The sequence below is a fragment of the Macrotis lagotis genome, chromosome X (genome assembly GCF_037893015.1).
Source record: "Macrotis lagotis isolate mMagLag1 chromosome X, bilby.v1.9.chrom.fasta, whole genome shotgun sequence".
Taxonomy (NCBI): Eukaryota; Metazoa; Chordata; class Mammalia; order Peramelemorphia; family Peramelidae; genus Macrotis; species Macrotis lagotis.
This window is the reverse complement of record NC_133666.1, coordinates 514,053,814-514,067,345: the sequence shown is the minus strand read 5'-3', so window position 1 is coordinate 514,067,345 and position 13,532 is coordinate 514,053,814. Positions and strand designations below refer to the sequence as shown.

Sequence of the window (13,532 nt, the reverse complement as noted above, 5' to 3'; positions counted from 1 at the left end):
AACTGGTTCTAGTCATTCTTCCCTGGGGTTTCTTCAATGAGGTCCTAGTGTTGTTTTTCTGGCTTTTCACTTCCCTCTTTGGGAAGTAGCGATGTAGCCAGGGAAAAGGCAATTGTACTGATTAACATTCTATTTAGTTTATCCATCTTCAGTCCATTGATTAGTTTTTTAAATTTTTTATTTTATTTAAGTCAATGGGGTTAAATGACTTGCCCAAGGTCACATTGCTAGGCAATTATTAAGTGTTGGAGGCTTCATTTGAACTCAGGTCCTCCTGACACCAGGGCCAGTGCTCTTTCCACTGCGCCACCTAGCTGCTCTAGTCCATTGCTTATTTATTAGCTGGTGTCTTTCTGTGCTTCTTACAAGCTTCATTTATTAAAAAGGGGTCAGGATAGCCCCTTGGAGGCAGGGGACTTTCTGAGAGTTATGATACAACGATATCTAATTAAAATTGAATCAATTTTCCAGATAAGACAAAAAACACAGGAAAAAACCACTAATCACTGAAGATAATAGTTTTTTGATGGACCTAACAATGCTTCATTTAGAGCTTGACTAAAATGCCTCCACTAAAAACTGTGTATTGGGGCAGTTAGGTGGCACAGTGGTTTAAGCACTGACCCTAGAGTCAGGAAGATCTGGGTTCAAAAGTGACCTCAGACACTTAATACTTACTTAGCTGTATGACCTTGGGTAAATTACTTAATCCCACTGCCTTGCAAGAAAAACAATTTTTAAAAAAACATGTATAGGCCAACATAGGATCATAGATTTAGAGACTCTTGGGTCCAGCCTAATCATTTTGTTTATGAGGAAACTGAGAATGACATAACTGGGGGAAAGTAATTTGTCCAGACAAGTAACAGAGTGGGCATTTAGGACACAGAATTGGAAAACTGAAAGGAATGTCAGTAGCTATCTAGTCCAGCCTGGACAGGAATGGAATCCCTACTCTAAAATATAACTAATAAATTATCATCTAACTTCTACTTGACCACCAAGGAGGGGGAACTCACACCTCTGAGACGGCCCTTTCCACTTTTTCTGATTATTAGAAAAGTTTTTCTTGCCTAAATTGACTTCTCTGAAACTTATCCCCATTACCCCTGATTCTGCCTTCTGGGGTCAAACACAACAACTCTAATCCCTTTTCCACTACACCATCTTTTCAGATACTTGAAGACCACTAAAACATGTAGATTGTCTTGTCTTCGTGGAGGAAATGATACCTAAATGGAAATGTGAAGGGGGGGGGGGGAAATTTCAACAGTCATAGATGAGAATCTAGTGAATTAGTTGTCATTCCCGGATTAATTCTTTTTTCAATGCATTTGCTCAAATCCTATTCTAGGAAAATACTCTATATCTTTGCATTTGAAAGATATTTTCTTCTTTCAGGAGCTAATTTAGGAAACATATCAATGTAACTTTTTATTATCTTCCTCTCCAACCTTCATCCTCAATTGAAGATATTCTCCTCCTCAAAAATCTTCCTTGAGTATTTTGGACCATCATATTCCACCTTGCACTATTTGTGTGTGTGTGTGTGTGTGTGTGTGTGTATACATGAATCCACAGGATCTTGTTTTTTTTCCTTTATTATAATCTTTGAGTCTAGTTCAGTGCCTTATGTAGAAAAAAAGTTCATGGTGGATTTGAATGTGGGGATTCTATTTACAATAACTGAAGATTTAATGTATCTTACTTCTATATGTGTGTGTCTGTATGACTTTGCTTTGCTTTTTTTCAGTAATTGGGAGAAGATAGGAGTGGAAGAAAATGAGGAGCTTGCAAAAAATAAAATGTAAATCAGAAAAACTTAGCAGGGGTCAAGAGCACATCATGGAATTAGAGTAGAATAAAGGTAGATAGTAATGAGAGGAGAGGGAAAAGTAGGGTGGAAAGATTTTTGCCATGGAAGATGTAGACTCTTAACTGTAAGAAAAGGGAGAGAGGAAGTGGTTGTTTGTGTTCAGTGGCATGGAGGATTGAGGTCTTCCACTATCCAGAATCCTGTAATGACTGAACAAAGATTGAGCATGAAATGAGGAGCTTTCCTGGCTCCTCCAGTCTAGGGAGGGTAGCCTAAGCTCAAGGTGATAAGAGATGAGGCATGTGTAGAAGACCTTTCACATCCCAATGTCTTTGTCCCAGAAGCTTAGGGCCCCCTGACACATTAGCTGCCCCCAAGACTCAGAACTGGAGTGACAGATTCAAGTCCTCTTGGAAGAAATAACTGTCACCGGTTTTCTGAGGTTCTCTGCATAAATATCTGAAGTCCCAAACTAAGGGGTAGCATAAATCAATGTGCTTCACTGTCTTTGAATCTTTCTAATGGCTGGTGAGAATAAGAAAAGTCAGTGATCTCTTATCTCAAAAGGCAAGCTCTGTACATAGTATCTTTGACATCATTTTTTAGTGACTGGTGAATTCCTTAATTTGCTACATTGTATAGTCAGCTACCACCAGTTAGTTACCTTTACAAGGTTGGCTTCAGGGTGGCAAAATCGAAACAACTAGGACCATAGAGGAGGTCCTTAAGCTGCTGCCATGATTCCTGTTAATGGGGATGACATTAAATAACCTCCTACCTCAACAATAATGTAGAAAGCTTTAGTGTACGGTGATGTCATCTCTCAATATCTAATATGAGAGAAGCAGAGAAAGAAAAAGATAACCCAGTGTATTCCAGGGCGTACCCTAATGTGATCCAATTAAGGGATGCTTAATCAGTTCGGTTTCAAGTGTACTTTATGCATTAGAGTCCCTGAATGCTAATTGCAAAAGTAACCTTGGTAAAAGGATTTTGCATTGTGTTTTCTATGGTAGTGATACTGTATTCTAGGGCAAACAAAGGTAAGTTAAAGACACAGTTTCAACTTTTCCTCTGGGTTCCCTTGTTTTGGTTGGCTTTGGTTTTCAACATTTATTTCTTTGGTGTAGTGAATTCTTTGTTTAGTATTCCTGGGTCAGCCTTCCAAATGTATCATAGTTACAAGAACTTGAATGTGCAGCTTTTTGGTTTCAGTGTTCTCTAATGGCTCCTTGGGAGACAACTCTGAGCTCTAAGAGTGATAGAACCATTTGACTTCAGAGGCCCATATTGTCTCCCCTTTCCACAAAATAAAAGTATTAAGTAGCAGTGTTTCCAGCAGCAAATATTCTCTTCCTTTATTTACTCTTTGAATCACAGTGTATGTGAGTAAAACGCTTCAGAGTTGAAAGCATCTGTGAGCAAAGTACTGAAACTTCATTAGATGAATAAAAACATTTTATGCTTTAAATAAAATTCCCACACTACTTTCTGGTATCATAAAAGGAAGAATTTAAAAACCCAGAAGAAAATGGATCCAGTTTCCAGCATTATGTTCGAATTCTTCTCTCTTTAACTCTTCTTTTCAGACAACTGGTCCTTGCTTGGTTCAGAAAGTTGTCCAAATAAATAGAATGGACTGAATGACCCTCAGTCAGATGTTGGCTAAGAATTGGAATAGATGAGCTCTGAGACTTCTTCTGGGTCCAGATCTATGGTACCATATTATACAATAATGGTGTAGGTGCATTACTGATCTTTTTTTGTGAATGGAAGTAGCAAAAACCAATCACAAGAAATTTTTTTTCTCATATTAAGACTTTTTTGCCAAACTTCTGAAAAGATCTAAAGCTTGTTCACTTATTTAGATATTTATCCCTGGAAATACTGAAGTATTAAAAATAAATGACATATACATTGTACTTTAAAGTTTACAAGTTGCTTTCAATTCATTATTTCATCTGAGCCTCTCAACCACTCTAAAAGGTTGGTATTACAAAGAATGTCTTCATTTTACATAGGGAAAAACTGAGGTTTAGAAACTCAGGTCCTCTTGACTCCAGGGCTGGTGCTCTATCCACCTAGCTTCCCCCCTTATAATTACTTTTTGAAGTAGATATAAAATTATCAGGTTTATTATCTTCTCACAGAAATTTTAATACTACATTTCCTACTGAATTACTATTCTACAAAGTTTTCCATCTTTTCTCAAATCTTCAATGCTAATCACAAATATGTAAAACACCATTTGTCATGCTTATTTAGAAACAAAACACATAGAAAATATGAATCCATTGCCATCTCTCATATTCCACTATACTAAACTATTTTAATACCTTGGAATATAGTGTTGAAAAATTGTGTTGCATTAGGAAAGAAGGCAAGAATTCAAGTATCACATTTTTTTAAAATAATAGTCAGCCCCTTAAGCTGACCCACTACAAAATCAACACTGGAATACACTCTTCAATTATTTATATCTTTAATCTTGCTTGGCTTTTATAAAGCACCCAGGACAGTAAATAGTACTTTCTTGGGAATATATTATCTTACATCCATGTATGGAATGATGGAAAATACTCCTAAAGAATGAGTATCTATTTCTTCAATCTTACAAAATGATTCAAAAGTATCTAACAGCCATTACATATGTTACTCAGCAATTCTCCCTCAAATATAATAACAAACAACAATTTCCTGAAAAATATCCCACTCTTGGTCTATATCCCACTCTTGGTTAGCAGTTATTATGATTCTAAACTAGACAAAACTCAGTATCCTTCAAATCTGATCCTGTGAACCCATGCTAATGTTTATGGTAGCCTCCAAACTAATCTGTGAATAAGGCCATTCAGTTTAGGCTAATAGCTGAGGATCTTTAATGAGTTTCAGTCTTTCCAGTGACAACACCTTAAGAGTCCTTTCCACCAAAAATTAAAGTAATTTCAAATCTTAAAGCACGGGCAGCTAGGTGGTGCAGTGGATAGAGCACGGACCCTGGAGTCAGAGTACCTGAATTCAAATCCGACCTCAGACACTTAATAATTACCTAGCTGTGTGGCTTTAGGCAAGCCACTTAACCCCATTGCCTTGCAAAAAAAAAAACTAAAAAAAAAATCTTAAAGCAAAAAGTGTTTTTAAATACCTTTTCTTTTTCACAGGGTCCAGTAGCATCCATCTCATCAGCACTTCCTGTCCTCTCCAGTGGGCAGGGTGTCCCTTCACCCCCACCTCCTCCACCACCTCCAGGACCACCTCCAATCTTTGATAATGAAAGCGGAAAAGAAGTGTCCTCACCCTCACGTTCAGCTTTGTTTGCTCAGCTTAACCAGGGGGAGGCAATTACTAAAGGTAAAAGAACAAGAACAATAAGCTTGGCTTTCCTGTCTAGTAATATCAGGTAGACAAGTCTTCCTATAGTTCATCACTGCTTAGTCTCATCCCTGATTGGCATAAATGAATCATTTCATTCTCATGCCTTACATACATGGAAATAATATTGGGATGAAAAAATATTCCTCTCCTACAGGTAAAGTATTTTAATAGATTCAGGATCAGACTAGAGGGTCTCCAAGTTCAAGTTCTGCCAGTTATTAATATATTGTATAACCCTCTGATGCTTTGGCCTCTGCAATCCAAACATCAGCTAAGCATTTTGGGGATGGAGGAAGGGGTGAATATAAATATCGCAGAGATATGGAGCTTACACAGTAATTGAAGAATTATAATAAGTATATATATATATATATATATATATATATATATTTCAATATTTTAAGGTATGTCATAGGCTAATGAAGGAAGTGATTCCAAGGATGAGGAACAAATTGAGCAGAGAAACAGAGAGGGAAGATGGAAGATAGGAGGAACAGAAAGAAGGCCAGCATTCAGGCAGCTCAGTAGCATAGTGGATAGAACTTTGGCCCTAGAGTCAAGAGGACCTGAGTTCAAATGTGACCTTAGAATCTTAATACTTCCTAGCATTGTGATCTTGGGCAAGTCATTTAACATGAAATCATACCCATCATCTTTACTCAAGGCAAAGGTGTTTCAACTGATATTATTATCAGCTAGGCTATTATCTAGACTGTAAATACTATGGTTAGCTAGGTAGTACACCAGATAGAGTACTGGTTAAGAATCATAAAGACTCATCTTCATGAGTTTAATCTGACTTCAGATACTTACTGGTTGTGTGACCCTGGGCAAGTCAGTTAACCCTGTTTGCCTCAATTCCTCACCTGTAAAATGACCATGGGCCATGGAGTTTGCATAAGAGCAGTTGCTCTAAGATATGTTTGGGGCAACATTATAAAATTATGTCATTCTGCTCAAATAATGGCCTGTTATAATTCTTCAAAGTAGAGGAAGGTAGCTTCTCTTTATACAAGGCATTGCAATACCTATTGATGGGTTTCTTTTTCCAGGACTCCGGCATGTGTCTGATGAACAAAAGACACATAAGAATCCTAAGCTGAGGGCTCAAGGAGGCCAAACTCATTCTCCTACTAAAAACCATACTCCAAGTTCCATCTCTTCCCAATCCCCTTTGCAGCAGAACCATCCTCCTGTGTTAGAGTTGGAAGGAAAGAAATGGAGAGTGGTAAGTACAGATTTAGATAAAGAAGACAAATATCAAACCATTTTCACTGACTTTATCCAACACATTGTATTCTACCTTAGGATGTTTATTTCCTGTTATATTACACAGGTTTAACGTGTCTATATCCCTTGATAATATCCACAACTTTCAAGGATTTTTTTTATGTAGAAATTGCAGAATCTATGCTACAGTATCAGTATTATAAAAATGAACAATTTTGAAGACTTTTAAAAACTGATAAAAAATGAAATTAGCAGAACCTAGAGCATAATTTATCCAATAATAAAACAAAAGTTATAAGAACCCTGATGAATGCAATGAACATCCATGATCCCAGATGACTAATAATAAAAACATGCTGTTGACCTCCTAAGACAACTAGATGATAGTTTCAGTGTGTAGATGAAACATAATTTTTTTACATGGGAAATGAGGAAATTATCTCATTATATTTATTTGGTGGATGGAATTTTTCCCTCTGTAATGTGGAGATTGAGAGAGAGAGAAAATTGACTTCAATTAGTTAAAAAGAACCCTTGATAACAGAAACAAAAGTAGCAGAAGTACAACATTCTGAAAATAGATGAGAGTTGATGGTTTGACTAATAAGGTCATGGGATTCCCAAGAGATTTTTCCCTAAACCAAATTTCTAATGATTCAACCTTTGGAGACTGTGTTAACATTCATGCTTCTACCCAATTGAGAAGGTTTCACAAGATAATACTGCTCAATAGCTTCTTTGCCCAGTTTAGCTCCTCAGCCAGAGGGCACAAAGAAAAGAGTTAATCTGTGATCTATGCATGTATATACTCATCAGATTCAAGCCAGCATATTCTCAATTCTTCTACATAGAGGAGAAGAATATAACTCTCCAGAAGGTAATTCTAGATGACCAACCAATGATGACAACATTCTCCAGGCCTGATCCATATCTGACTACTGGATCCAGATGGCTCTGAAGGAGAAAGTGAAGCCCCAACACCTCCTACTTAAATTTAAATCACTTGCATGTCACCTTTCTGAGAATGAAGGACAGTTAAAACAACCCAATCAACAGAGTCAAAATTTTAAAGCTGTAGCTCAGTTCCTATAGAAGAGGGTTTTAAAAAGAGAAGCTACAAAAGAAATAAAGAATGCAAAAGTCTGTATATATATATATATATATATATATCAACAATCAATGGGACTTGCCTATCCATATATTAATACATGTAAATGCTTATGTTTGTTTTTCTTTTAGGAATATCAAGAGAACAGCAATGACCTTGTGATTTCAAACACTGAGCTGAAGCAAGTGGCTTACATTTTCAAATGTAACAAATCAACACTACAAATTAAAGGAAAAATAAATTCGATTACAATTGGTAAGGTAGATCTATAATTTTAGAGTTATTATGACAATTCATTTCATATAAAAGTAATTCCATGTATTTTGTGGGGCTTATTCTTTTTCCCCCTAGACAATTGCAAGAAGTTTGGCCTTGTGTTTGATAATGTTGTGGGCATTGTGGAAGTAATCAATTCCAAGGATATTCAAATCCAGGTAAGCTTCAGCACAAAACAAATGCAAATACAGAAATAAGCATTCTCTCCTTGAAAAATACCATGGTAACCTTTCTAAGAGGAGACATAGTGAATGGCAGCAGGAAAGTGCCCTGGATTTAGAATCAGGGCACCTGTAATTTCATAGCTTTAGAGATACTGTTATGGTGCAAATAGAAATGAAGAAGAGAAGGAAGGAAAGAAAGGAGGAAGGGGGGAAAAGGAAGGAGGAAAGGAAAAGTAAGTTTTAATTGGAACATTCAGTTCCCAAATGAGTACATCCCCACTTCTCTCTTCCCCAGCATAGACAAGTAAGTTAGTTTCATTTATTTTCTGCCTGAAAAATGGAGAAAACAGTGAAAAGCCTTCACTGACATGAGCCTTTTCACTTATAGTTGTTGGCTGTTAATCTGCTCCAGCTTCAGCTGTTATCCATCTCCACATTTCTACTTACCTACAGTCTGCATAAAGTCAGAAGTCTGCATAGCCAGCAGTATGTATAAAGTCAGAAGTCAATCTGTGGCCCCATTCCAGTTAAACTCACCACTTTTGGCAATTCAGGAATCCCCAGACTGCATCTTTTCTCTTTCTCCTTACAAAGTCCTCTTGAGTTCTTTCAGCTTCTTGTCCTTTCCAGGACTTTCTTCTCTTTCCCCATGATGGAATGATTCTTATTCCTAAGTACTAGACTGTGAAAAAAGGAGTCTTGCTCAGGCAGCCTTGGGAATGCTACACAGAATCCTAGAAAGTATAAAATTGTCATCATTGGACCCTGAATTACTTCCTCATCTACCAGTTTTTAAAAAAAAAAGTATAATCTCTGTAAATCATTCTAGATATATATAACTGTTTGCACATGTGTATTCACATAGTATAAAATGTCCTTTAATATGCATATGAGTCATTACCCATTTTACCAACTGCAGATACATAGTACATCACATCCAAATTAAAGTTGATGAATGGAGCAGCTAGGTAGCATAGTGGATAGAACAATGGCCCTGAAGTTAGAATGATCTGAATTCAAATTTTACCTGAGACACTTAATTCTTATTAACTGTGAACCTTGGGCAAGTCAATAACCCCATTGCCTTGCAAAAACAAACAAACAAAAGTTAATGAACTAGATCTAATACAGAGGTCATAAATAAATATGTGATACATAGCATCACATGTTAAAGCTTCATTCATACCAAGTACACATTAGATACATTCCATTGCTCTATGTGCAACTTACTTTCCCTTTATCCTAGGAACATCATATGGATAATTATGTCATTTTTATAGTAACATAATACAATTTTTAATGACTATTACTTCTACACTCCCTATGTCTCCACTTCAGTTGTTTTCAGTTATGTCCAATTCTTTGTGACCGCATTTGAAGTCTTTTTTTGGCAAAGTTTTCCATTTCCTTCTCCAACTTATTTTACAAATGAGGAAACTGAGACAAAGAGATTTAGGTAACTTGCCCATGGTCACATATGTAGTAAGTCTGGGGTTGGATATAAACTCAGATCTTCCTGACTCTAAGCTCAGCACTCTATTTAGCTGCCCCTAACCCTAATGAATCAAACTTGATTTGTTTGAGGCCTCTACAGGAAGTCGTAGACTGAAGAGTCAGTCTCTTCCCCCTTAAAGATAAAGGCCCCTCTCTGGCTAAGGCAGATTGGGCAAATTTCCTTAATCCTCAGCTTCCTCTTAAGTTAAATACTTTCCATATGACCTATTGTCTAGTACTAGCTATCTTCTGGACCTGTTGGATGGGCCATTCTTAAACTCCTCTATCTCTCCATTGCCCCTGTGTTCCTGGTTACCAGGGAATCTAATTTCTTACTGTTACAGTATCTCTGTATGGTCTTCTCTATTCTCTATTTTTTAGAATGTGAGATTAGTCAATTTTTCAGCTACTTGGTAAGTGATGGAGTTCTACTGATCCATGATCTGGTAACCGAGATTTCTTATCAGGACCCGCTACCCTGAATGGAGTTCATAAAAATGAACTTGAACATCAAAGTCAACCTCTCTCAAACTTCTTCTGGTTTACATGGTATTCAAGTTATCTCTCAGTCAAGTGATATATTAGTAGTTAGTTTATACATTTTCTACATCTCAAGCGTCTCCAAATTAGAGTAACAGGCACCTAAGGGGGGTGGGGCCGGAATCTGTGTTATCATTGCAAGAAGTACAGTGACCAATCAATACCAGATTAGGCTGCTGACTGGCAGAGCTTTGACCTACCTACTCTTTTTTCCAGCTTGGGCAGATTCATTCTTCTTTAGGCATTCTAGTGGCCTGCTGGGAGCTCCCATCAAGTCCCAGACTTAGTGTGAATGCCCAGTCTTCTTTTAATCCTGCAGTTCAGAACTCCTGGGGTTAAGAGACTCACCAGCCTCAGCTCCCTCCCTAACAAAAGTTGCAAGCATGCTGCACCAAAACCAACTTCATATGTTTATTTTAGAAAATCTTGGAGACTACAGAGAAATTATATTCCATAATGAGTGGAACAAATAAATATTTTAGGCTCAATAAAAAAGGAACAAAAATCAATGAAACAGTAAAATAAATATCAACTTTCTGTGTTGTCTTTCTAGGATATAGATAGGAAGTCCTAATATGAGTTTGGTCTATTTATAATAATGAATTCAGGAATTCTTTAAATTTCTACATCGAAAAATAATTCCTAGTGTATAAATGTTACTTTGAGAATGGAGAAAAAAAACTTTAAAACAATCTCTGCTGAAATGCCTGTTGTTTGGTCACTAAAGACTCAGTCAAAAAAAAAAAACTGTTGGCGGGGCTAGGTGGCGCAGTGGATAAAGCACCGGCCCTGGAGTCAGGAGTACCTGGGTTCAAATCCAGTATCAGACACTTAATAATTACCTAGCTGTGTGGCCTTGGGCAAGCCACTTAACCCCATTTGCCTTACAAAAAAACCTAAAAAAAACTGTTATTGCTTTGCAAACACAAATTAATAACACCAAGGAGATATAATCATAAATTTGGATCACCTCAGAATATAAAAGAGAAATAAAAGAAAAATGATAGCTTCTTTGTAACAAAAACTGTTTTTTCTACAGCCTTCCCAGATTCATAGTGGAGAACTTAGCTCAAGGTATAAGAATTGTAAAGCTTGGCACATTAGACCACCATTGTATTATGAAATTAAATTTAAAATGATGTTTAAGCAGAAAGTTGCCCCATAAGTGATTTGCTTACTGTTCACTCGTATTTCTTCATCCATTTTCTTGACATTTGCAAAATTCTTGCTGGTGTTGTATATTTTAACATTTTTTGTTGCTTTTAAATTAAAGACATTAAAATAAAAATTCCTGATATGTTAGTGCTCTCCAGTTCAGGATTTTATTTTTATTTATCATGGATAGCCTTGCCATTTCTCTGACCCTAAACTACCTCTCCTATTTTTTTTTTCATTGAGATGTGTGGGGACTGAATTTCCCCAAGAGAATTTTTTATATCAGTAGTACCATCTACATGAGTTTAGCAATTGGCAACTCAGCATTGTTTTTAGAATGAAAGAGGAGACTTCTTATCACTTTAATTACCATTTAACAAAATTATGGAGCTATAATATGGTGAGATAGAAAACATCTGACTCCACTATAGAACACCTCAGAGATTTCTAAATCTGGTTGTTTGAAAGAAACTTAAAAGTAAGCAGAATTTTTTGGTAGTACTTGAATATTTGCAAACATTACACAGCATCTGTTCTCCTGCTGTGTACTTTGGAGATTGTTCTGTGAATGGCCAACCATTGACCTTCTTCCCTGACCCAACTTTCTGAAAATAAAGCTCACACTTAAGAGTTTTAGTATCTTCAAAGCACTGAATGTATATTCTCATTGTCACATTAAATTCATTAGACAAATAAGGTTAGTATCTTCATCTAATGTAAGACTTTGCTGAGGACTATCCTGCTTCTCCTTTATTATGATTAATTAGTCAGTTTTCATGTCCAAGGATCATTTATTTATGATTGATACTACATAATATGACAGTACTTAATATCTGTGTTCATTCAAACTTGGCAAAGATATATAGGGGAAAAAAACTTTTACATCTCTGAAAAACACATTTATTATCATCCATTCATTTATTCATGAACAATGCAGTCCAAAAGTGGCTGCCATAATATGAAGACCTCCATCTCCTTTTTCAGAAAGGGCATCCTAAAGGTTGAAAATTCCTTTCTTATAAACCCTTTTTCCCAAAATGGAAGTTCTGCCTTTCACCCTGAGAATCCACCATTGAACTATAACCTTTTGTCCTTGATCAAATATTCATGAGGTTTGTTTAAGGACTATTGAATTTCACTTTGGAATTTGCTATGTTTGTAATATGTATTATCATAGTCTTACAGGTTTGTTCATTTGGTTTAACTGTAGGTTATGGGGAAAGTGCCAACAATTTCAATTAATAAGACAGAAGGCTGCCACATATACCTCAGTGAAGAAACTTTAGACTGTGAGATTGTGAGTGCCAAGTCATCTGAAATGAATATACTTATTCCACAGGATGGTGATTATGTGAGTATGGAGACTACTGTGATCTTTCTTTAGCCTCTATAGTTAACATTCATACTTTTGCTTAAACATTTATTCAACTCTGAGCTTATATTCCAATACTTGTATGAATCAATGAACTTGCTGATGTAGGGACTGCCTTCAGTGGTGCTGACCACAAGTCATCCATATTTTCTCTTCTTGTGTCACTTTTTTGTGTCTTCCCATTTATTTTCTATGTAGGGATCTACTCAACATGTTAAGAGACCTTCCCTCACATTTTTTAAATGTTATGTGTTATGTGAGTATCAGTGAGACACTCAAGCAATCCATCTGTGACTCTTCATTCTTACTACATGGCCAAACTATCGCCATCTCTGACCACACAGCTCCAGTGTGATACCATTTATTCTATTTATTTCACACAAGTCCTAGTTTGGTAACAGACTGCAGTAAGCCCAGAATGTGTATCTAAATTGCCTCAATGGTAATAAAAGTAGTACTTTAAGGTTTGTAAAATGTTCTTTAATTATTAACCTTAAACCTTAAAGAACCATATAAATATGAAATTATTGTTATTATTATTATTATTACATGGAAAAAGATAAATTGGGATTCTTAGCATAACATTCTCAGGAAGAAAATCTTCCAGTTAATCATGATCTAATAGTCAGTTTTTCAGTTGATGAAGAGCCAGCACATAGTCTGATTTACTTGGTCTAGTCCCTACTGCCAGAATCAATTCTCTCAAGAATGAGGGCATGCCCAGTGAGGAAAAAAGCATGGCCAACACTGCTATTACATGTGGCAGAGAACACTACTGAGTCTCACAGTCCCCTTAGAAATCATCACTTCTTCTCTGAGTCCTCATACATACTTGGGCTGCAGCTTTCAAAAACAAAAGCAAAATGTGCTTTGACCTAAGTAGAAAAATTCACATTGACTTGTGAATCAAGTCAGTTTGTATTCTGAACATTCTTTTGTTGGTTAAGACTTCTCATAAAATTTCATAACTTATTTTCTATCCACACCCTATCCCCCCTCCAC

The 13,532-nt window shown here is 36.4% G+C and overlaps 1 protein-coding gene across 1 annotated transcript in view; it reads left to right on the top strand.

Moving 5' to 3' along the window:
• The window catches only part of CAP2 (cyclase associated actin cytoskeleton regulatory protein 2), a 201,747-nt gene that overhangs the window by 177,564 nt on the left and 10,651 nt on the right, over positions 1-13,532 (top strand). The window contains exons 8-12 of the mRNA XM_074207229.1: positions 4,978-5,167; positions 6,244-6,419; positions 7,661-7,784; positions 7,881-7,963; positions 12,369-12,509. Of these exons, the coding sequence (XP_074063330.1) occupies positions 4,978-5,167; positions 6,244-6,419; positions 7,661-7,784; positions 7,881-7,963; positions 12,369-12,509 (714 nt within the window). The remainder of the gene's footprint in view (positions 1-4,977; positions 5,168-6,243; positions 6,420-7,660; positions 7,785-7,880; positions 7,964-12,368; positions 12,510-13,532) is intronic.